The sequence below is a fragment of the Plecotus auritus genome, assembly GCF_963455305.1.
Source record: "Plecotus auritus genome assembly, chromosome: 8".
NCBI classification, from domain to species: domain Eukaryota; kingdom Metazoa; phylum Chordata; class Mammalia; order Chiroptera; family Vespertilionidae; genus Plecotus; species Plecotus auritus.
This window is the reverse complement of record NC_137782.1, coordinates 132222207-132248805: the sequence shown is the minus strand read 5'-3', so window position 1 is coordinate 132248805 and position 26599 is coordinate 132222207. Positions and strand designations below refer to the sequence as shown.

Sequence of the window (26599 nt, the reverse complement as noted above, 5' to 3'; positions counted from 1 at the left end):
AGAATTATGAAGTCAAAGAGAAAGTTAACTCTTAAAGGCTTTTGTTGTAAACTGCCAAATATCCTCCCAAAAGTTGAACTAACTGATGTTCCCACTAGTAGGATCTGAGCATGTCTGTTTTCTTATACCTTCACCAAGCCTGAGGTGGTGTTTTTTTTTTTTTTCCATCTTTACCAATTTGACAGCAGAAGTTGCAGCATCTCATCCTATATAATAAGAGAGGAATATGCTAATTATCCGTTAAGCCATGAGGCGTAACCACCAACCGTGTAACGATGGGATCACGGATCTGCAGGAGGGTGGGGCAGCGAACTACAAGCAGGGGACAGAGAGCTACAGGAGGGGGCAGGGCAGCAAGCTATGAGGGGGGGCAGGGGGAGCTATAGGAGTTGTTTTATAATTGTTTTATAATTAGCTTGTCTTGTATTTATCAGAATGATAAGCTTTCTGAAAAATTTATTTACTAGTAATTTATATTTGTTTTTTTTATGAATTGTCTGCTCATATTCTTCTGTTGGTGGTATTTTCCTATCACATTCCCATTTAGTATACTCAGCTGTTTCTCATGTTTCTAGGGTTCCCAAGTAAAAATAAGTCAGATTAGGAGCTTGGAGAAGCACTGAAATCAAGGTTAAAAGACTGAGAAGGTGAACTCTTCAAGAACAGTACCTACAGAATTAGTTAACATGGGCAATGGAAACGGAGAGTGCTCTTAAAGGAGAGGATTGTTAATACTTTGAAATTAAGGGGGTAGGTAAGAGAAAGCACCTTCCCCTCTTTTCTTAAATATATGTGGCATTGGAGACTAGGGGAAGAGAGAAGGAAATAGTTGCTAGAGTTAGAGGTAGGAATGAATCCATTTCAGGTTTTTCTCTTATACCCCTCCTCTCAAGACTTCGTTATTAAAAATGTCAACTACAAAAAAGTATCAACTACAAGGCAAGAAGGTAATAAATCCTTCCTAAACCAATCTAAGTTTAGATCATCAAAACCATTTCCTAGCATGAGACTGGAAGGTACTACAAGTTGTGAGTTCTCTCTTAAATATCGAAAGAGGCACTGGCTGGGAAGCTCAGTTGGTTAGAGAATCATCCTGATATGCTAAAGTTACAGGTTCAATCCTGGTCGGGGCATATACAAGAAACAACCAATGAATGCATAAATGAATGGAACAATAAATTGATGTTTCTCTCTCTCTCAAGTCAATATATAAATTTAAAACATATATCAAAAGAGAGGATAAGTATATCTGTTTATTATAGGCCAATAAGATTAAGGGCTTGTTCAAGGCCCACTCCAACCCTAATTAGGAACACAGGCATGAGGAATAAAGCAGGATGAACTTACCAACACAAAAGAAAAGGGCTTGATAAGAGCCCCATCAAAAAGAATGATTTGGTTGCTACACCTTGATGGCTTTGGAAATTTACTTCTCTAATTTGGGTGTAAGCCCTGAAGTCTTGTGATGAGAGATGCTGTTTTTAACATCTAGGCACTCTAAATAGTTCCTCTCACTGAGAAACCAGACACTAAAATCTGTAACAGCTGCAAGTTAGAAGCAAAAGTCAACAACCATGCCCCATTCCAAGTTCATTCTAGAGAACTGAATTTGCAGGCAGATAAACTTTAGAGAATAAAGACACATACTATGATCAACCTTGACAGAAGCTTGAAATGATGAAAATGCCAGGCAAATAGCTCTGAGAAGAATGCCTTGTGAGCACACAAATGCTCAAGCTGTGATTTTTTACACTAGATTTTTTTTTTAAAAATATATTTTATTGATGTTTTACAGAGAGGAAGGGAGAGGGATAGAAAGTCAGAAACATCGATGAGAGAGAAACATCCATCAGCTGCCTCCTGCACACCTCCCACTGGGGATGTGCCCGCAACCAAGGTACATGCCCTTGACCGGAATCGAACCCGGGACCCTTCAGTCTGCAGGCTGATGCTCTATCCACTGAGCCAAACCGGTTTTGGCTAGATTTTTTTTAAAAGTTTTTTTTTATGATGCTTTGGAAAATAAAAATGAAACAAATCCAACCATCCAGTGCCCCTTCACCCATACTTTAACAATCATTCTATCAAAGAAGTCTAACAGCTCTCAGCTGTGCCAAGGTCAAAGTTAACTTAGAGGAAGTTTAATTTCTTATGGGAGAAAAATATCACTAAGACATTAAAATAACCAGGACTGCCCCACTGGAAATAAGGATCTTGGATCAAAGTTGTTACAGCATTTCCTATCTTTATACTAATTTAAAGTTTACAAAATGATTTCAAATACATGGTTTCATCTGCACCTCACGAGCCACTCCATTAAGGTAGGTGTTAATATTGCCAATTTTGAGAACACAGTTTAAGTGATTTGACCAAAATCACCCAGCTATTAAGTGGCTAGACCCTAGGTCTTACAAGTTCAAATCCATTTTTATATTTCCCCAACCCTTATATTTAGCTCTCTAGCCAAAGGCTTTATTGATCTTGGAACTGCCCCAAAGACAAAGAAACACTGATATGTTGCTTTGTGTTTCCGACACACTGCTGGGGGATCTTGCTCAGGGGACGGCCCATGAAGAGGAGTGTGTGGAACAGCACCGACCCAATAGCACTGAGGCTTCACTTCCTTCCCCTGGAAAATGAGATTCCTCGACATACTTACCATTCAGTGTTATTTGTAGGATCAAAGAAAATTATATGTGATAATGTTTTAAAAGCATAAAACCAAATGCTAAGACATTAAAATACATGTATTTGTCAGGAGAGTAAGATTTCATGATTCTTATCCTCAAGAAGGCTGAGTATGGAAGTTAAGCAAGTATGTAAAACAAAACAAACCTACCAAAAAACCTGACTGGTGCCCACAATGAACTGAATGTAGTGACAAACTGGTTGCTTGGCAGGGGGACAGGAGGTGGGGAGACACACTTGTGATTTGTGGAGGTACCAGATACCCTAAACTCTTAGCACTTTCCTCACTCAGACATTTCAAGTCACTAAAGAAGGACATAGGGGTCTTGGATAAGAAACTATATAACTGAATGGTGCTATGGGCTGAACATGAAAAGAAATAAAATAAGCATAGACACATAACCACACTCAGATCAAATTCTGGAGGGTACCATGAAAGGCTGGAGCTGAACGATCTGCTGAGCCTGGCTATCAGGCTGATCCTGGGGTTCGGGCAGCTTCCTGACACTGTGGGCTGTGCCTTCATTTATACACCTTCAAAGAATGGGTGGGAGCCTGGCTGGGGCTTGGCAGAGGCAAAGATGGAAGGCTATGAAGCCAGTAACCTGGTGTTTGGGAGTTGGGACAGAAATGGAGAGTAATGGGGCCACCAGAAGCCTTTCAGCCTCAGGTTTTACTTCATTCATTCACCCAGTCTGCAAATATTCATCGAGTGCTGACTTTCCCTGGCAGCGTTCTCAAAAACACGGGCAACATAGTGATGAATGAAGATAGCAAGATCCCTCCCTCAGGACACTGACATGTTGGCGAAGAAAATTAGACAATAAACAAATGAAAAAAGACAATAATAAATACTATGAAGAAAAAAGCCAGGACATGTGACTAAGTGCCCGTGGGACCACACTACACCTTTCTGAGAAGAGAGTATTTAAACTGAGACCTAAAGGTCGAATGACAAGAAGAAACAGAGCTGGAGGAAAAGCTTTTCAGGTAGAGTACCAGCAAGTGCAAAGGCCCTGTGGTGGGAACAAGTTTATCCTATTAAAGGAAAGACTGAGGGGAAGAGGCTACGAGCTCAGGTTAGAGGAGTAGCCAAGGCCCAGATCAGTTAGGGCCTTGTAGGTCCTGGTAATAAGTCTGGATTTTATGCTCAGTGATACGAGAATTCACTGGAATGCAAAACACTGATATGTTGCTTTATGTTTTCAACACACAAGTCTGGTCTGATGGATCAGGAAACAAATAAAACATTCTTGGAATTCTCTATTAGAATGCTCCATTGTAATAGATTTTCCATTAAAACCCAAGAGGAGTCATGGCTTAATTGGTATTAGAGTGTATACCACTAACACTTTAGCAGGAATCCTCCAGAATGAGAGAAATCTGGAAGGCCAGGAGACAGGAAAGATAACAATAAGGAAAGTAAGCATGGCAGCCAGCTGGCTCTAATGGCCCCCAAGCTCATCTTCACACCTTCAAAATGTATCTCTGTAAGCTGGAGTTGACATCCTGAGTCACCTGGTGCATGTGCTTGGCCCCTCACCCTTAATCCAAAGGGCTTCTGGACAGCTGCAGAGCACAGCTACTTGCTCGTGGGCTTCATCCTCTGGCTTGTGCCAAGAGGCCACCCTTTCAGCATACGCAGCCATGGGCCGTCTAGGTAAGAGCAATGCAAGAACCTGAGGGGTGTCAAAGGAAGAATGCCGTAATAATCCATTTTTCTTGTCTGATCCTATGACTGCTACAACAGGGAGGAAAAAGAGGTCAGTGGAACTCAGCTTGAGTTTGTAGTCCATCCCTCTCCAGCATTCTGCTTGAAACTAGCCTGGCTAGCTCCTGAGAGATCTGATTACTTTCCTCTTTCTTTAACTATCCTTTACTGAATCATTCCTCAGTGGTTTTAAACATTTTTTACCTACATCCACCATCTAGGTCCAGAAAGCTATAATGTTACACAATGATACCTGATCAAGGCAAGTTTTTGCTTCCTTTTAAATATATTTTTATTGATATTTCACAGAGAGGAAGGGAGAGGGACAGAGAGCTAGAAACATCGATGAGAGAGAAACATCGATCAGCTGCCTCCTGCACGCCCCCTACTGGGGATGTGCCCGCAACCAAGGTACATGCCCTTGACCGGAATCGAACCTGGGACCCTTCAGTCCGCAGGCCGACGCTCTATCCACTGAGCCAAACCGGTTTCGGCAAGTTTTTGCTTCCTTTTAGAAGGGTCCACAAATTGCCTAAAGAAATAAAAACTATCTTGGTGCCCTAGCTACACAGTCTGTCTTAGTAGGGAGAGGGTATGAATATCACAATCACTTCCAATCTTGAGGCAATCAATCAAATACCTTTAACATTTGGGGGAAAAGAAAAACCAGCCAGATCCTATCAGTTTAAGACCAAGAATCAGCAAGGGAAAAACTGGAAAAAAGGAAAACTATTAGAAGCAAAATGACCACCAGATGCTTCAAAGGAGCTGGATCTATTTGCTTTTTCAAAGACACTGACAGAGATGAGAAAAAGCGGCTTCTGTTCCTCACATCACGCTTTTCCACCCCTCCCCAAAAGGATGGGGAGGAGAGCAGGAAAGAAATCTTTGGCATTCAGAAACTGCAAATTATGTTTCAAAAGCTGTTTCAATCAGAACACACTAACCATTTCTTCCTTTTTTGGACTGCTCACTTAAAAATCAGGATACGGTAGATTTAAAGGGATATTCGAATTCATGCAGTCCATTTCACTCCACTGATGAAGAGTCAAGCCCGAAGGTTTTCAGGTAGTGGAAGAGCTAGAAAGGAAACTCAGGTTCCCTGACTCACATTTCCTATCAACTTTTACTACGCATTTTCATATTATAAAATTAAAGTATATTACAGGAAAATAGCAACTGGACAGGAAGTAAGTCACCCATTATCTACTCATCATACTATAACCACTATTCACATTTTGTTCCTTTTATCACATGCTTATAGGCCTTCCCCCATATTGTTATAATCATTATTGGACTAATATGGAATTCAGATCCTTTTCATGGAGTGTTTAAAACCAACTCTCAAGAGACCCTGGGACATAAGAATCAAGCTGGTTAACCTCAGATCAGTTCTATTTACCTACCTGGTGCATCAGGTACTTGAAGAGGAATGAAAGGATCAGATACGCTTAGAAGTGGGAGGCTAGAATCCACAGTCTGCCCACCCTTCCTTTTTTCAGCTGGAGTTGGTTGGAGGGGAAGGAAGGGTCAAGGAGAGAGAAAAAAGAGAAAAGCAGAAAATATCAAGTAAATCTAGATGAATTTACTATCTATTAACCCAACAGCTCAAATTAGAGAACAAGTCTAAACTCAGAGGTAGAATAAAGAGGGATAAGTGGATATAATACAGTGTAACAGCAAAGTATGTATGAAATATATAATCTGGTCCTTGCAACATACTCTAAGATGTAATTAATGACAAAACGGGGATTTTCATACATCTGAAATTCCACTTTTCCTTTTGTGGAAACCCACAGTGATCTTTTTCAGAATTGGTACAGCAATTACTATCCATATTGCACATTTTGGCATGTAAACAAACATTATCTATTCTGTAATCTAGCATATATATAGGTACTTCCTATGTAACCATTACCCTCTTGAGGTTGTTGTATCACCAAATGTCTAATATAGTGCTAGGCACACAGACAGGAGGAGACAGACTTCTTGCCTCCTGCAAGGTTAGACAACCCCTAATCTCTAGACTACATCTTACATACTATTGGCATTCATTCTATATTTGATAAACGTATAGATTTACAGAAATCTATGCACCCTCTGGGATATCAGAGTTTGAAGAGATCTCAGGATTTTCTAACACAATTTTCTTATTTTTCAGAAAAGGAAATAAAGCCCAGAAGTTAAGAGATTAGCCAGAGGTGCACCAGCAGACCTAGGATCAGAACCCAGGTCTCCTTGTTTCTACTTTATCATTTTTTACGATGCATTTTAATATTCAGTTTGCCATTCAAGGAAGAACTAAAACCTATCCTCCTCAGACTATTCCAAAAAATTCAAGAGGAAGGAATACTTCCAAGCTCCTTCTATGAAGCCAGCATCACCCTAATACCAAAACCAGATAAAGACAACACAATGAAAGAGAATTACAGGCCAATATCCCTCATGAACGTAGATGCCAAAATCCTCAACAAAATTCTAGCAAATCGAATCCAGTAGTACATCAGAAAGACCATACACCATGACCAAGTAGGATTTATCCCAAGAATGCAAGGATGGTACAATATCCACAAATCAATAAACGTGATACATCACATAAACAAATTGAGAGATAAAAATCACATAGTCATATCAATTGATGCAGAAAAAGCATTTGACAAAATCCAACACCCTTTCTTGATAAAAACTCTCAACAAGGTGGGAATAGAAGGATCATACCTCAACATAATGAAAGCTATATATGATAAACCCACAGCTAACATCATACTCAATGGGCAAAAACTAAAACCATTTCCCCTAAGAACAGGAACAAGACAGGGATGCCCACTCTCACCACTCCTGTTTGACATAGTACTGGAAGTATTAGCCACTGCAATTAGACAAGAAGAAGAAATAAAAGGCATCCAAATTGGAAAAGAAGAAGTAAAGCTGTTCTTATTTGCAGATGACATGATATTGTACATAAAAAACCCGAAAGACTCCATCAAAAAACTAACAGACTTAATAAATGAATTCGACAATGTAGCAGGATACAAAATTAACGCCAAGAAATCTATAGCATTTCTATACACCAATAGTGAACTTACAGAAAGAGAGACTAAAAAAGCAATCCCATTTACCATCGCACCAAAAAAATTAAGATACCTAGGAATAAACTTAACCAAGGAGGTAAAAGACCTATACGAGGAAAACTACAGGACACTGAAAAAAGAGATAGAGGAAGACGTAAACAGATGGAAGAACATACCATGTTCATGGATTGGTAGAATCAACATCATTAAAATGTCCATACTACCCAAAGCAATCTATAGATTCAATGCAATCCCCATTAAAATACCAATGGCATATTTCACAGACCTAGTAAGAACTCTCCAAAAATTCATCTGGAATAAAAAAAGACCCCGAATAGCCACAGCAATCCTGAGAAAGAAGAATAAAGTAGGAGGAATCTCAATACCAGACTTCAAGCTGTATTACAAAGCCACTGTTCTCAAAACTGCCTGGTACTGGCACAAGAACAGACATATAGATCAATGGAATAGAATAGAGAATCCAGATATCGACCCAAATCACTATGCGTAATAATATTTGACAAAGTATGCATGAACATACAATGGAGTCAAGACAGTCTCTTCAATAAATGGTGTTGGGAAAATTGGACAGATACATGCAAAAAAATGAAACTAGATCACCAACTTACACCATACACAAAAATAAACTCAAAATGGATACAGGACTTAAACATAAGACGGGAAACCATAAAAACACTAGAGGAATCCACAGGCAGCAAAATCTCAGACATATGCCGAAAGAACTTCTTCACTGATACTGCCCCTAGGGCAATGGAAGCCAAAGAGAAAATAAACAAATGGGACTACATCAAAATAAAAAGCTTTTTCACAGCAAAAGAAACCATCAACAAAACAACAAGAAACCCCACTGTATGGGAGAATATATTTACAAATGTTATCACTGATAAAGGTTTAATCTCCAACATCTACAGGCAGCTTATATAACTTAATAAAAGGAAGATAAATGATCCAATAAAAAAATGGGCAACGGACCTAAATAGAATCTTTTCGAAAGAAGACGGAAGGAAGGCCAAGAGACACATGAAAACATGCTCAAAGTTACTAATTATCCGAGAGATGCAAATCAAAACGACAATGCGATACCATCTCACACCTGTCAGAATGGCTATCATCAACAAATCAACAAACGACAAGTGTTGGCGAGGATGCAGAGAAAAAGGAACCCTCGTGCACTGCTGGTGGGAATGCAGACTGTGGAGAACAGTATGGAGTTTCCTCAAAAAACTGAAAATGGAACTCCCATTTGACCCAGTAATCCCACTCCTGGGAATATATCCTAAGAAACTAGAAACACCAGTCAGAAAGGATATATGCACCCCTATGTTCATAGCAGCACAATTTACAATAGGTAAGATTTGGAAACAGCCTCGGTGGCCTTCAGCAGATGACTGGATCAGAAAACTATGGTACATCTACACAATGGAATACTATGCTGCCATAAAAAAGAAGGAATTCTTACCATTTGTAGCAACCTGGATGGAATTGGAGAACATTATGCTAAGTGAAATAAGCCAGTCAATGAAAGAAAAATACCACATGATTTCACTCATTTGTGGATAATAAAAAACATTATAAACTGATGAACAAAAAGATAGATACAGAGGCAGTAAAGCATCAAACAGACTGTCAAATTACAGCAGGAAGGTTAGGGAGAGGTGGGGGAAATAAGAGATCAACCGAAGGACTTATATGCATGCATATAAGAGTAACCAACGGATGCAAAACATTTGGGGGTGAGGGCATGTATGGGAGTGAAATAAGAGATAGAGGAAGACGTAAACAGATGGAAGAACATACCATGTTGCGGGGGGGGCATTGGTAAGATATGTACACATATAATACCTTAATAAAAAAAATAAAAAAAATTTTTCAGTTTGCGACGCCCAGCTGGGTGTGGCTCAGTGGTTGAAGCGTTGGCCTGCACACTGAAGGGTCATGGGTTCGATTCCCGGTCAAGGGCATGTACCTGGGTTGCAGGTTCGATCCCCAGACCTAGTTGGGGCCCATACAGGAGGCAACCAATCAGTGTGTCTCTCTCACATTGCTGTTTCTCTCTCTTTCTTTCCTTCCCTCCCTTCCATTCCCTCTAAAAATCAATGGAAAAAATATCCTCGGGTGAGGATTAACAAATAAAAGAAAAAAAGAGAGAGAGATTTAGTTAAATACATTAAGATATATCCATATAAAAGGCATTTAATGCAGGTATTTCTAAAGTTATATTTCAGGAGCTGCTTTAATAATATGGGGGAAACATGCCAGATTTATTAAGTGAAATAAATAGGTTTTAAAATATGATTATAAAGATGTACAGAGATTATTAATCTGAGGTCTAAAACTATACAAAATCATGGTCACTTGTTTATTCATGAGGGAGAAAATCTATAAGGTTCATTAGATTCACAAAGATAACTGTCTGTGACCTTAAAAAGATTAAATACCACCAATAGATATCAAAATAATATCCCCGTGCTAATTGCTCAGTGGTGAAATCATAAAGCTTTTAACTTTCTTTTCTATGCTTTTCAATAAATTACTTTTACATAAAAAATATGTATAATTTTTATTAATAAAGAGGAAAATTCACCCTAGCCAGTTTGACTTAATGGACACAGCACCAAAGGGTCACAGGTTCGATTCCAGGTCGAGAACACATACCTGGGTTGCGGGTTCACTCGCCATCCCCAGTCGAGGCATGTGTGGGAGGCAACCAGTTGATGTGCCTCTCTCACATCAGTGTTTTTCTCTTTCCCTCTGTCTCTCCCCCTCCCCACCTCCCTTCCACACTCTCTCTGAAAAGCAATGGAAAAAATATCCTTGGGTGAGGATTAACAAAACAAACAAACAAACAAAAAATAGACAGCTTAGCAGAGTCTCAGTGTGGTGCTCCTCAAATTTAGAAATATTTGCTTAAAACATGTCCATGGACTAGACAGAACAAATCCTATATATTACCGCCAGATCATCCTGTCATTTTAATTGAAAGTGACTCTACATCTTTCTTTATCCCTATCTTTTTTATTGGAAGTCTTTGGAATAAAGGAAAATATTAAGTTACCAACAGGATTTTTGGGCTCATTGGTATGCTAGAGTTATCTGTGAAGTGGAAAACAGTGTGAAGGTGACAAGAGTGAGTTTGTGTTTCAGGTGTTTGCCATACTAACCATTTCCAGCAGCAAACGAAGAAGTGGCAAAAGCATCACTTTGGGTTGATTGAAAGCCTGGGATCAAACTCTCAGCTGAGCCTCCAAGCTTCTCAGGATGTTTGCCTGGAGAGACAAAACACCATTCAGTTCACGCCAGCAGAATCACAGAACACATCCCCAGAGCACTCTCTGCACTGACTTCTAGACTTCATTCCTTTTTACTGTGTTATGGTGACACCTCAGCCATTCAGAGGTCCTTGTGTAGTCACTACAGTAGCTGAGAGAACCACTGAGAAATGGAAGGAGGTTTTAAGAATCAAAAGAGAGAGCACATCAGTTTTGCAAGAGGGAAAGAGTTCTGAAGATTGGCTGCACCACAATGCAAACATAATTAACACTACTGATCTGTACACTTAAAAATGGTTAAGCCCTAGCCAGTTTGGATCAGTGGTTAGAGCGTTGGCCTGTGTACTGAAGGGTCCTGGGTTCGATTCCAATCAGGGGCACATGCCTCGGTTGCAGACAACAAAAAACTTATTTTAAAAATTTAAAAACTTGAGCAGGTCACTTAATTGAATGCAAAAATACTACAGTTTTCACGAGTCCTAAAGGTATTTCTTTTATAGTCTAGAACAGTGGTCGGCAAACCGCGGCTTGCGAGCCACATGCGGCTCTTTGGCCCCTTGAGTGTGGCTCTTCCACAAAATACCATGGCCTGGGTGAGTCTATTTTGAAAAAGTGGCATTAGAAGAAGTTTAAGTTTAAAAAATTTGGCTCTCAAAAGAAATTTCAATTGTACTGTTGATATTTGGCTCTCTTGACTAATGCGTTTGCCGACCACTGGTCTAGAACAATAACTGGCACACATAACAATGAAATAACTTGATAATGAATCATCAAGGAAAGTTAAATCCTATGCTCTATCTTTTGTTTCAAAAGGCAAGAAAGCAATACAGATTTTAAAAAGATATCTATAAAATAATAGTTAAACTATTAGTCAAACAGTTAAAGTGTTTGCTCTAAATTCTCTTGGTTCTGATCATTCCTTTACCCTATGCTCTGGTCTACACTGAGATACTCTTTGAACTGTATCATACCGTAGAATTTTCCTAGAGCTTGTGCTGTTGTTTTCCAAAGTGTGTGTGTGCATGTGTGTCTCCTGCCTTCCAAATTAGACTGTGGGTTTGCAAGCAGAAAGGCACCTTCTATTTATTTGATCTCCTCAGTAATACAGAACTCTGATCATAGTCAAAGATTCAGTTTCTCTGTGAGAGCACACTCTCATGGGTAAGCAGTTATAATTTTCTGGGACAATAAACCCCCTTAGGACAAGGGAACCATCATATTCCTACAAGAAATGAGCATGCATGACACTCTCATCCCAATCTATGCTATCCAATCTTTCCTAAAAGTTTTCCCTTCTCCTTGCCACCACCTATAAGAGACCAGGATTTCCTGAGGAGGAAGACTTCAGTGCTCTGGTAAAAATACAAATTGATTTGTACTCATACTTTAAAATCACATTGTAAGGTATAAAAGTATCAAATCACTATATTGTACACCTGAAACTAACATAACCAATACAAGATTGTATACCAACTATACTTGAATAAGAACGATTTTTTTAAAATCAAACTTTTGAGGGACCCAAGCCTACTTTTTTTTTTTTTTGTCCTCACCCAAAGGTATTTTTTGCTATTGATTTTAGAGAGAATGGAAGGGAGAGAGTGGGAGAGTGAGAAACATTGATCAGTTGCCTCCCGCATGTGCCCTAGCTGGGGCCCAAACCTGCAACCCAGGTACATGCCCTTGACCAGGAATTGAACCCAAGACCCTTCGGTCCATGGGCTGACACTCTATCCGCAGAGCCACACCGGCCAGGGCCCCAAGTCTACATTTTTACATGTATACTCCTCTAGAATAAGGTTTCAAGAATCACAAAGACACCAATTACTCACCTTCCCCCAGCTTGGCAAAGTCCTTATTTAGCAGTTCTTCAGCTGTGAGTTTGGAGAAATTGTCATCATCAAAGGGATTCCACGTAGAACCTTCTGAAGGATTATAAACGTTTTGCTGGGAAGTCCGAGGAGAGCCTGATGGAGTGGTGGTTGCAGACCTAGGTAAGTTCCCACCCCCACAAAATAAGAAGACATATAAAAGTTGAAAAGGTTCAACCTATTTTCTCTTTGTTTCAAGAGCAAATTCTTTTCCAAGTCAAACCGTTATTTTCCACAGTGGTTTTCTAAAAGGGCTTTCCATGGCAACTGGACAGTCTCTATAGACCCCTTTCCACTGTGTAAAATAAATGTTTCCATTTTCTTAATGATTCACTATCTCCCTCTACTTCTTTAATCTTTTGCTTAGATTTTTGGTCTCGTCTGCAAGTCCTTTCAATTGAAGATCCCAAAGCAACCTATTGTGCATCTTATGGTGCCCACTATAACCTACAATAATGGACCCTGGAGGGGTGGGACTGATGCCTGTTCAAGCTGCCTCCCATCTGTTGGATCTAACATGCATAGAACTATGGTCACCTATCACAGTTAAAGAGAAATAAAGACCACTATCTTGTGCTTCTAGATACCATTACTTAATTTTATTCTAAGTCTCTCTTGATGCCCTTTGCATTTAGCTAATGAGTTCAAGATTTTTAACTGCAGAGTATATGGTTCCAAGAAAGCTGAGGGCCTGAATTTGCATTTACTCCACAAACATTCATTGCAATCTACATCTGCTTTATATAAGGCCCATAGCCAGTCACTGGATTTGCAAAGGTTGATTTAGACATAATCCTTGTCTTCGAGGAACTCTCAGGCTGTCAGCTAGATCAGATACTCATATAGACATACGAATAAATAATGATAATACAATGGGATACGTGCACAACAAATTATAAATGACACCAGAGGAAGGGTTAAAGGACATTGATCTTGATGAATAGATAAGCACCTCCTTAGTGGACAAGGAGGACAGTGCAGTTAAGGGAGAGGGCATAGGCTGAACAAAGCACTCGTGAAGATGGAGAATGACAAGTCCACCAATGTGATGCAATAGGTCTTTGGTCTGTTAACCAATGAGTTCAGACAGTATCCCACAGGCAACCAGGGGGGTGTTGGGGGAGGGGGGAATGAAAGATTTTCAGCATGAAAACTTGGTCATATCAAGAGTTTAGAAAATACTCTGTAAAATATGGACTAGATGAGAGAATGGAAACAGTGACACAATAGGAAATTATTTCTTAAGATCAGTATGGTTTATGTACTACAGGCAAATTCAGTTTCTTATTAAACACAGATGCATACCACTGCATATACATCTACACACAAACATATGCAAAGAATCACACAGTAACAGCCCACAGCAGACCTTGCCCACAAAGTAAGAAGAATAAAGGAGAAGCATCACATACTTGGACTTATTGAGACTGGCCTCAGCTGCAGCTGCCTGGAGCAGCTGGGTTGATTTGCTGGCAGGGACCCCAAAGACTGCACTGTGGGTTACGTCACTGAGAATCCGCCTGTGTCCAGCACGTTGGGTCTTGGGGGATGATGGAGGAGTGAGAGATCCGAGTTTCTGTCCCTGGACGGTAGGAGGTGGGGTTGTCTGAACTGTTGACTGTTGTCTTACTGGGGCTTGTATCTGCTAGGAAGAGAAATGAAAAATGTTCCAAAACAAAGGAAAAAAAAAAATAAACAGATTAGCATAACAAAAAATGCCACATGAGAGCTAACACAGAATTTAAATGGCTGAGTTTATCATTAACATCCTGAAAGAAAAATAAACCCTAGGCTTTGACAACCTGAACTGCAACTCTGGGACTGATACCAATACGGTATTTATCTGGTACTTATATATATATTTCAATCTTCATCAATGACAATATACAGAGTAACCATATGCAATTTAGCCAAGAGCATAAGACTACAGAAGCTATTCTGATTTTTAATGGCTGCAGTTGGGTTATTGAATGATTTAGGTTGCTTCCATACTTTCGGCCATTTTAAATAAGGTGGCCACAAACATCTATGGCATACAGCCATTTTCCTTTGTAGATTATTGCTTTACGATGGCTGCAGTGTATACTTTTGTTTTAATATATTTTTATTGATTTCAGAGAGGAAGGGAGAGGGAGAGAGAGATAGAAACATCAATGATGAGAGAGAATCATTGATCAACTGTCTCCTGCATGCCCTCTACTGGGGATCAAGCCAACAACCCGGGCATGTGCCCTTGATCAAAATCGAACTTGGGCCAAAACCGGTTTGGCTCAGTGGATAGAGCGTCAGCCTGCGGACTGAAAGGTCCCAGGTTCGATTCCGGTCAAGGGCATGTAACTTGGTTGCGGGCACATCCCCAGTAGGAGGTGTGCAAGAGGCAGCTGATCGATGTTTCTCTCTCATCGATGTTTCTGACTATCACTCTTCCTTCCTCTCTGTAAAAAATCAATAAAATATATTTTAAAAAAAAATCGAACTTGGGACCCTTCAATCCACAGGCCGAAGCTCTATCCACTGAACCAAACCGGCTAGGGCTGCAGTGTATACTTTACATTCACTCACCTGCTTCTCTAGGTAAATTCTGCCAAGAGTCATTGGAGAAAGAGATGGCCAAAGCTGGGAAGCTCTCCAGCTCCTGGCACAAGCATGTTCTGCTCCTGTTCCCTCTCCTCCCCCTTAACCAACTACCACCGAACAAAGCATTTTTTTTTTAATCCAAGGAACATGGAGAAGTTTCACAATTCATTCCCAAGAGAGTGGATACTTTTGTCCAGGGAAAGCAGAGAGAACCTCATAAGAAGTGTTGTCTGTAGGAAGTTTATCATCTCATCCCCCCAGATAAGCATCTGTTATTATCACCCTGAACACAGATCAGGACTCTCTGTTCTGGTCCCAGCTCTGCTGCTATCAGTCTGTGTGTCTTGAGTAATGCCTTTCTAGGCTGGGCCTCAGTTTCCAATTCCATTAAGTGAGGGGACTGGGTTAGATGATTAAGATCTCAATTAGTGCCCTAGCCAGTTTGACTCAGTGGACAGAGCATTGGCCTGCGGACTAAAGGGTCCCAGGTTCCATTCCAGCCAAGGGGACATGCCTGGGTTGCGGGCTTGATCCCCAATCCCAGTAGGGGGCGTGCAGGAGGCAGCCAATCCACAATTCTCTCTCATCATTGATGTTTCTATCTCTCTCACTTCCTCTCTGAAATCAATAAAAAATATATATTAAAAATAAAAGAAAGAAACAAAGATCTCAATTAACTACATCATATGATAATTTTTTAAAAGCCCTTTTTCATTTAACAAGAGGAAAAATACAGAGAGTAGCTATCTACTTCACACCTGCGGGAAGACTAGAGTTGTTTCAGAAACCAAGGTGTAAAGACACTGAACACACACTTAGCTGAGACTTAAAGACAATCTATTTACGGCACTGCTTCCTTGGAAGGAATGCAGGTTTTCTGGTTTAAGATGGGTCACAGTACTCTAATAGAACTCAGTCCTCAAAAAGATGGTTTCCTATTGTTCGCCTAGTAGTTAGACTTCCCTGGGAATAAGACAGTAGCTGTTATATTCTATTGGCTGGGTATGTAAAATGTCTTTTTCTATCACTATAAAATTATCTATCACTATTACTCAGAAAACTGTGAGTACAAAATTAAGGGCACTTATTAAAGGCCAAAACACAATGTGTTTGAGGATGTTGACACAGTAGAGGTCTATCAGGAGAGGATGTAGTGATTCTGATGCTATATTCAGCCATTATCTAAAAGTGGACATGCTCAATTTCTATACTAACAATTGGGCTTGAACAATTCTTAGATACTCTGGTGTCCAAAGGGATTAGGCCATGGCAAATGGACCCAGGCAAGCAGGCCCTCTTGAAGGGTGCTATATGGTACACTCAATTGAGGTGGCCAGTAATGTCATCTAAGAGAAAGAATAAACACAACACTGTCAGGACTCAGGGTAAATGTGGGGGTTCATATGAACCTCCAAAGACAGAAAAGGCCACAAAGGCCAAACTGTCCCTTGAAGAAGGGAAAGGGACTAATTCTAATCCTACCTAGGTCCTTGGCAGCTCAACACAAGAGACAATGAACAGCTCTTTCTGCCAGCCTAATTTCAAAGTAATAAATTAAATATTCATCTTCATCAGTAGCCTAGAGTTATTTTTTAAAAAACCTCTACCATTTACCGAATACCTCATCCTGTTCTTGAATATATCAAGAAAAGATCAAATATTTTAACCACAAGGTGGGGAATCAGCCTAGTTCTAGGTCAAAGGCCACCACACCAGCTGCTACAGCCTGTTTCCCAAGCCCTCACTGCATTTTCCTCTTCTTTTGCTCTCCAAGCCCTGGCTGATTCTTACCGTTGGCTCCTGGGCAGGGGACTGCTGCGGGGCTGCGGTTGGCTGAACCTGGGGCTGCTGTACTGCTGCAACAGCAGGCTTCTGCTGCACAGCGGCCTGCTGAGTCAGCAGCTGTTGCTGATGCAGGTTTGTGGCCAGCTGCTGTTGGGGCTGTTGCTGCTGCTGCTGCTGCTGCTGGTAAAAGTTCTGTATCAGCTGCTGTTGAGAGCTTCCTTGGGACACCACAGGGAACTGGGCAATTGCTGGTTGCTGGGTTGCTGGGTGTACTGCCTGAAACTAAGCAGGAGAAAGGAGCAAGAAATGAGGAGGTGAATAAAAACCTGTCGCAGTAATAACTAAGACCAGTGATGAAGCCAAAGGCAAAGGAAGGCAGAAGTCTTGTATCTTGGCCTGAAACTCCTGAGGGGAATCTGAAGACATTAAAACAAACAGAGCAGCACCTTACACTGCCAGGCTCCATCCACTACACTATGCTGCCTCCTGCACTGCAGACCAGCTCCCATGTGGGCTTCTATGCCACGCCTGAGGGTGTCCATCTCACTACACATCTGTGACTCTATACACTGGAGTGTAACAGAAGCTAATAAATGATCTCCCAATCACAGAAGTAATTCTCCTCATGAAGGGATTTGGAAGTAGCCAAGATTAAAATTCTCCCCTAGATGAACAGGATGAAGCAATGATGACACTGAAAAAAAATAACAAAAACCTAAATGTTAACCCAACTATTAAAGTCATCTCTTTCTGAAAATTATTTCCCACTAGCTCTATCTTTACTAACTCTCCAACTTTAAACATTCAAAAAAAGTCAGATTATTACACTTAATGACATTTTATTATATATTGGTAATGAATTGTGTCAAGTTATAGTCTCTTATAAAGCATCCTAAAAATAGAGAAACTTCTTTTCTGTCTTTCTCCTACCCACTAAGGACTATGTGCTAGGCACACAAATAGAGCTCAAACAAGGGCCTACTGATGAACAAAACTCCAAGATCTTGTCTTTTAACATCTCAAATAGTTTTACTTCATTATAGAGCTAACTGACAGGATACTGTTTGCCTAATGAGGTAAAGTTAAAGGGTTAGCAAAGAACCAGATGTCAGTAAATAGCTGCCTATTTATAACCATAAAATGCTGGAAAGAACCAAATGTCTATCAACAGGGGACTGATTGAATAAACTATCCTATATATCCAGCTCTCTAGTTGTAAATAGGAATGAGGACTAGCTCTACATATGGGATAGAGGGGATAGAATTTTGCAGATTTAACTTTGAAACTATGTAAATATTTTACATGTTCGCAAAACAAAATTAAACCAAAATTTAAAAATCAATAACTAAAAATCAAAAGCAAAATGAAGCAAAGAAACCCATGTGTCAAATTAATAGCCAGACTCCCCAGAAAATAATATGCTAAACATTCTAAGGGTAAAGAGGGCAAAGTAATCTTAAACTATCTTCAGTAATCCTATTGGTATTGTTATCTTGAAACTATAAATCAAATAGGTAATATGTTAATGTTATTAGGAATCAAGACTTTGATTAGAAAAATCTGTATATATATAAAAGCCTAATATGCTAATTGTCCCTTCAACCATTCGACCAGTCACTGTGATGGCGCACTGACCACCAGGGGGCAGACGCTCCGACCTGTAGGTTAGCTTGCTGCTGGGGTCAGGCTGATCAGGACTGGCTGGATACACCCTGGAGCCAACTTCCCGAAGTCCCTCCACAGCCTCTAAAATATTTCTTCTAATTAATTTCCTTTCAATGTGCACGAATCCATGCACTGGGCCTCTAGTACAAATATAAAATCTAAGAAGTTAAACAAAAATCTTGTAATTACACATCTGAATTAGGAATATAAATTTGAATTCATGGTATATATCCTATTAAGAAAACAAAATTTATTTCCTAACTACTGTCCACTGAAAAGGTCTAAAAACAATAACTAACCCATTAGCAAATGAGTATCCCTAGCACCAAAAATGTGGTTTCTAAAGACCATTTCCATGAAAAGGAAATGAAGCTCCTTAGAGAAATGGCTGATTTTAGGTTAAGTGTAAAATGAGCCTGGAACAGCTTGCTACAATGAATAACAAGGAAACCATAAAGACTTCTGGAGTCCCAGCAGAAGAATCTAGGAGCCAATTTGAAGACTTTCACTGGACAAAGTTGGGATGCTTTGAGCATCAAAATAAACAAAATTTAAAAAAACTACATTGTATGGACACATATCAAATATGTTAAGATCCACAAGTTCATAATGATACTAAAACAAAAACCTCATTATTCACCTTTGGATGATACTAAGAACAAACATTCTGAAACTGGTAAAAACAGGAAAAGAATCATAAATTTTTCTGCACAAACAATACCTTAGGGCAATAAAATAATTGATGAAAAAAATTCTTTATAAATTCCAGCCCTTAAATGAAGAGGAAATGCTAGAATATTATCATTTTGCCATCCCTAATGAATTAATAGACTTAGGAAATGATTAGCAATGACTGCTAAGCTGATGGGGAACATCATAGATCAAATGGACAACACCAAACCCACTTACTGATCTTAATATTATTAAAAGAGAGGACAACCAGACATTATATGCCCCTGATGTGATATAACCAGAAAAAAAAAGAACAATCAAACTGAATGGAATATTGAGCAAGCCTCAGGAAATTACCAGTTTACACAGGGGATGGAGAAACATATTAAACATCACCACAGGGATGCCATCAGCCAAATCCAGAATGTGGAAAATTCTACAGGACAAGTGACCCAGTTTCTTAAAAAAAAATAAAATAAAATAAAAAAAAGATAAAAGGGGGGAAAAAAGAGGGAGAGGGTACCTATGGTTAAAAGGGGACTTAAGCCCTAACCAGTTTGGCTCAGTGGATAGAGCGTCAGCCTGAAGTCTGAAGGGTCCCAGGTTCAATTCCGGTCAAGGGCATGTATCTTGGTTGCGGGCACATCCCAGGAGGGGGTGTGCAGGAGGCAGCTGAATCGATGTTTCTCTCTCATCAGTGTTTCTAACTCTCTATCCCTCTCCCTTCCTTTCTGTAAAAAATCAATAAAATATATTTTTTTAAAAAGCGGACTTAAAAGATGAAAGATATAGTACTCGTTATGAAATGAATATGTTCAAAGTAAAACATGTGAAAAATATAAGAAAATATAATGAAAAAAATCACACTAAATACAATATGTGGACTTTGGATCCTGATTCAAACAAGCCAACTTTATTATTATTTTTTTTAAATATATTTTATTGATTTTTTACAGAGAGGAAGGGAGAGGGATAGAGAGTTAGAAACATCGATGAGAGAGAAACATCGATTCAGCTGCCTCCTGCACACTCCCTACTGGGTATGTGCCCGCAACCAAGGTACATGCCCTTGACCGGAATCGAACCTGGGACCCTTGAGTCTGCAGGCCAACGCTCTATCCACTGAGCCAAACCGGTCAGGGCCAAACAAGCCAACTTTAATTATAAGACATGATAAAGGGCTAAACACTTCGGGATATTTGATAAGAAATTATTGTTGAACGTTTTCGGGAGGCAAGATGGCGACTGGCAGGAAGGTAGGGAGGGAGAGTGTGTGAGAGAGTGAGGGAGCGATGGAGGTGTGTGTGGACGTGTGTGGGTGTGTGTGTGAGTGAAATAGGGACAGTTAGACCCTGCAGTTCTTCCAGGGGGCTGCCAATCCGGGCACTCTTAGATGGCAAAACCCCATGGCCGCTGCAAACACTCCGGGGAGGACACCGGTGGCACAGAGACCATGCCATCTTGAAGAACAGAACTGCTTGAGACTAGGATCCTAGCCTCGCCACCACCCAGTCTGGTCTCGGAAGCAAACCAGGACCCTACAGCCGCTCTGGTAGAAGACCTGCCACCACAGCTGCAGACCCAGGGACACCAGGACTCCAGGCACCCAGCCGCGGATTTCTGTGAGTCACAAAGCCAATCCCCCTCCCCTGCCACCCCCGCGGCAGCAACATAGAAACTACAAGACCCCAGCCGCATAATAAGACTTTCTGCACACACAAAGCAGTGGCAACTCTGCCTGACTTTGAGCCTTGGTGTCAAACACGGGAAGTTTGTTTCCCGCGACTAGTCTCCGCACCCAGGCAGGGAGACTGAGCAGAATTCAAGCCTAGCCGCTCATCCCTAGGGAGGTGGTCTTCTGCAACCAGATCCTGCGCCCATGCAGGGCAGGGAGACAGCGCTGAACTTGACCCTGGGCTTGCGAACTCGGGGAATTTGTTTCCTGTGACTCATCTTAGCACCCAGGCAGGGAGACTAGGCAGAATTCGAGCCTAGCCACTCATCCCTAGAGAGGTGGTCTTCTGCGACCAGATCCTGCACCCACGCAGGGCAGGGAGACAGCACTGAACTTGAGCCCGGACTTGTGAACTCGGGGAATTTGTTTCCCACGACTCGTCTCCACGCCCAGGCAGGAAGGCAGTCCTGAATTTGAGCATAGGTACACGACCTTGGGGAGATTGTTTTCTGCAACCAGATCCTATGCCCACGCAGGGAGACAGCACTGAATTTGAGCCTGGGGGTGCAAACCCAGAAAGTTTGTTTCCCATGACCAGACCCTGCACCTTAGCAGAGAGGCTGTGGTGAATTTGAACCTGGATGTTCAGTCTCGGGGAGTTTGTTCCCCACGATCAGACCCTGTGCCCACACAGGAAGGCAGCGCTGAATTTGAACCTGGGTACATGGACACAGGGAGTTTGTTTTCCACAGTGCACACCCGCGTGACCAGACCCCACACCCACACTAAGGGGCAGTGCCACCTGACTTGGATTCATGGCAAGTGCACACAGAAGGCTGTTTACCGCAGGGAAGAAGTGGACCTCCTGCCAACACAGTGCAACTGAGCAACCTGGTCTCCCAAGCAGATCGGGGACCCTGAATCTCCACGCAAGAGGCAGCAATGAGCACCAGTGACTAGACTCTGTTCCTCATGGCGTGTGCCTGGGATCCCTGATTCCCAGTACATTCACACTAAGAGCCAGTGACTCCAATTCTTGGCGCATGTGCACACAGGACCCTGATTCTCAGTGCGAGGCAGCACCAAGCAACAGAGACCCTGATACTCAATTCTCGGCAAGGACGCAGAGAGCCCCTGACTCCTGACACGCAATAGGGGACTTTGATTTTTGGCACACACCAGTGGGTCCTCTGTTTCAATGTGGCGCAGGCCACACTAAGTCCCTGATTCTAGGTGCACACACGAGGCCACACTAAGCACCTGTGACTCTGACACAGGGCGAGCATGGTTCCCACCAACCCACAGCAACCGCACATCTTGGTATCAGAGCTCTTCAGTGACACTTGGGGGGTGCAAAACTCCCACTGCACACGGTCCAGGCTCCTGCAACTCTACATCTGAACCTTCTGGTGATAGTCAGAATGGGGAGACAACGAAGCAATCCCCAGAGGAAAGAAAAGGAGGAATCACCAAGTAAGGAAATAAGTGAAACGGAAGCATGCAACATGACAGAAAAAGAATTTAGAATAATGGTCATACAGTTCACACACCGGATGGACAAGAAAATCAACAACCTATGCAAAAATCAGGAAGAAATGAAAAATGATATAGCTACAATCAAAAACACCATGGAAGGCTTCAACAGTAGACTAGAAGAAGCAGAGGACCGAATCAGCGAGTTAGAAGATCAGGTACAGAAACAAACCCAATCTGAACAGCAACTAGAGAATAAAATTAAAAAGCAGGAGGAGAGCCTAAGGGAGCTTTGGGACAATGCAAAACAAAATAACATACGTATAATAGGGCTGCCAGAAGGACAAGAAGAGCAAGGATTAGAAAATTTATTTGAAGAAATAATGACAAAAAACTTCCCTGATATAGGGAAGAAAAAAGTTACTCAAGTACAAAGAGTCCCAAGCAAGATGAATCCCAAAAGACCCACACCAAGACACACCATAATTACAATGGCAAATGTTATCGACAAAGAGAGAATCTTAAAGGCTGCAAGAGAGAGACAGAAAGTTACCTACAAAGGATCCCCCATCAGATTATCAAATGATTTCTCAACAGAAACACATCAAGCTAGAAGGGAATGGAAGGAGATATACAAAGTGATGCAAAGCAAGGGACTCAATCCAAGAATACTCTATCCAGCAAGACTATCAATCAAAATTGAAGGGGAAATTAGGAGCTTCACAGACAAAAAAAGGCTAAGGGAGTTTATCACTACCAAACCAGCAATGCAAGAAATGCTAAAGGGAATGCTGTAAAAAGAAGAAACAAAAAGGTAAGAAGGAACACAGCCTCTAAAAATGGCTGCAAACAAGTACCTTTCAATAATAACTTTAAACGTAAACGGACTAAATGTTCCAATCAAAAGACATCAAGTGGTTGAATGGATAAAAAAACATGACCCATATATATGCTGTCTACAAGAGATCCACCTCAGAACAATGGACTCACACAGACTGAAAGTGAAGGGATGGAAAAATATCTTTCAGGCAAATGGAAATGGAAAAAAAAGCTGGGGTAGCAATACTTATATCTAACAAAATAGACCTCAAAGTGAAGGCCATAACAAGAGATAAGGAAGGCCACTTCATAATACTAAAGGGATCGATACAACAAGAGGATATAACCCTGGTAAACATATATGCACCCAATGCAGGAGCACCCAAATTCATAAAAAAATCTCCTGGAAGATATCAAGAGAGACATAGACAACAATACAATCATAGTAGGGAACTTTAATACACCACTGACATCACTGGATAAATCCTCTAGACAAAAAAATCAGCAAAGAAACAACAATCTTAAATGACTCACTAGATCAGATGGACTTAATTGACATCTTCAGAACATTTCACCCCAAAGCTGCGGAATATACGTTCTTCTCAAGTGCACATGGGACATTTTCAAAAATAGACCACATACTGGGTCACAAGCAAAGTCTCCCCAAATTCAAGAAGATTGAAATCATACCAAGCATCTTTTCAGACAATGGCATAATATTATAAATAAACTAGAATAAAAACAATCCAAAACACTCAAACACTTGGAAGATGAATAGCATGTTATTAAATATTGATTGGGTTACTAATGAGATCAAAGAAGAAATTAAAAACATTCTGGAAACTAATGACAATAAAAACACAATAATCCAAAACCTATGGGACACAATGAAAGCAGTTCTGAGAGGGAAGTTTATAGCTCTACAGGCCTACCAAAAAAAAACCAAGAAAAAATAGTAGTAAATCATCTAACGATACAACTCAAAGAATTAGAAAGGGGCAACAAGAAAAGCCCAGAGTGAGCACAAGGAAAGAGATAAAGATTAGAGCAGAAATAAATGACATAGAGACCAAAAAAACAATAAAAAAGATCAATGAAACCAAGAGCTGGTTCTTTGAAAGGATAAACAAGAATGATGAACCTCTAGCCAGGCTCACCAAGAAGCAAAGAGAGAGGTCTCAAATAAACAAAATCAGAAATGATAGAGGCAAAATAACAACAGACTGCACAGAAATACAAAAGATTGTTAAAAAATATTATGAACAACTCTATTCCAACAAACTAGACAACCTGGAGGAAATGGACATATTCCTAGAAAAATACAACCTTCCAAAACTCAATCAGGAAGATTCTAAAAATCTCAAAAGACCAATAAGTATGGAAGAAATTGAAGCAGTCATCAAAAAGCTTCCAGCAAACAAAAGCCCAGGCCCAGATGGCTTCACAGGAGAGTTTTACCAAACATTCAAGGAAGAACTAAAACCTATCCTTCTCAGATTATTCCAAAAAATTCAAGAGGAAGGAACACTTCCAAGCTCCTTCTATGAAGCCAGCATCACCCTAATACCAAAACCAGATAAAGACAACACAATGAAAGAGAATTACAGGCCAATATCCCTCATGAACATAGATGCCAAAATCCTCAACAAAATCCTACCAAATTGGATCCAGCAGTACATCAAAAAGATCATACACCATGACCAAGCAGGATTTATACCAGGGATGCAAGAATAGTACAATATCCGCAAATCAATAAACATGATACATCACATAAACAAATTAAGGGGAAAAAAATCACACAGTCATATCAATTGACACAGAAAAAGCATTTGACAAAATCCAACACCCTTTCTTGATAAAAACTCTCAGCAAGGTGGGAATAGAAGGATCATACCTCAACATCATAAAAGCCATATATGATAAATCCACAGCCAGCATCACACTCAATGGACAAAAACTAAAACCATTTCCCCTAAGAACAGGAAATAGACAGGGATGCCCACTCTCACCACTCCTGTTTGACATAGTACTGGAAGTATTAGCCACTGCAATTAGACAAGAAGAAGAAATAAAAGGCATCCAAATTGGAAAAGAAGAAGTAAAGCTGTCCTTATTTGCAGATGACATGATATTGTACATAAAAAACCTGAAAGACTCCATCAAAAAACTAACAGACTTAATAAATGAATTCGGCAATGTAGCAGGATACAAAATTAACGCCAAGAAATCTATGGCATTTCTATACACCAACAGTGAACTTATAGAAAGAGAGTCTAAAAAAGCAATCCCATTCACCATCGTACCAAAAAAATTAAGATACCTAGGAATAAACTTAACTAAAGAGGTAAAAGACCTATATGCAAAAAACTACAGGACACTGAAAAAAGAGATAGAGGAAGATATAAACAGATGGAAGAACATACTGTGTTCATGGATTGGTAGAATCAACATCATCAAAATGTCCACTCTACCCAAAGCAATCTATAGATTCAATGCAATCCCCATTAAAATACCAACGGCATATTTCACAGACCTAGAAAGAACTCTCCAAAAATTCATCTGGAATAAAAAAAGACCCTGAATAGCTGCAGCAATCCTGAGAAAGAAGAACAAAGTAGGTGGGATCTCAATACCAGCTATCAAGCTGTTTTACAAAGCCACTGTTCTCAAAACTGCCTGGTACTGGCACAAGAACAGAGATATAGATCAATGGAATAGAATAGAGAACCCAGAAATCGACCCAAACCACTATGCGCAACTAATATTCGACAAAGGAGGCATGAACATAAAATGGAGTCAAGACAGTCTCTTCAATAAATTGTGTTGGGAAAATTGGACAGATACATGCAAAAAAATGAAACTAGACCACCAACTTACACCATACATAAAAATAAACTCAAAATGGATACAGGACTTAAACATAAGACGGGAAACCATAAAAATACTAGAGGAATCCACAGGCAGCAAAATCTCAGACATATGCCGAAGGAACTTCTTCACTGATACTGCTCCTAGGGCAATGGAAACTAAAGAGAAAATAAACAAATGGGACTACGTCAAAATAAAAAGCTTTTTCACAGCAAAAGAAACCATCAACAAAACAAGGAAGACCACTACATGGGAGAACATATTTGCCAATGTTATCACTAATAAGGGTTTAATCTCCAACATTTACAGGGAACTTATACAACTCAACCAAAGGAAGATAATCAATCCAATCAAGAAATGGGCAATGGACCTAAATAGACACTTTTCGAAGGAGGACAAAAGGAAAGCTAAAGAGACATATGAAAACATGCTC

General features: G+C 40.4%; 1 protein-coding gene across 6 annotated transcripts in view; it reads right to left on the bottom strand.

Annotated features, from left to right (window-relative positions):
* AAK1 (AP2 associated kinase 1) overlaps positions 1-26599 on the bottom strand; it is a 149553-nt gene that overhangs the window by 21265 nt on the left and 101689 nt on the right. For 2 of the 6 annotated variants that reach the window (XM_080684710.1, XM_080684712.1), the window contains exons 13-17: positions 17000-17275; positions 14044-14276; positions 12593-12750; positions 10653-10757; positions 5806-5901 (exon numbers count right to left, since the gene is read on the bottom strand). In XM_080684710.1, coding sequence (XP_080540836.1) covers positions 5806-5901; positions 10653-10757; positions 12593-12750; positions 14044-14276; positions 17000-17275 — 868 coding nt within the window. The remainder of the gene's footprint in view (positions 1-5805; positions 5902-10652; positions 10758-12592; positions 12751-14043; positions 14277-16999; positions 17276-26599) is intronic. The other 4 variants (XM_080684708.1, XM_080684713.1, XM_080684711.1 and 1 more) reach the window with 3 other exon arrangements.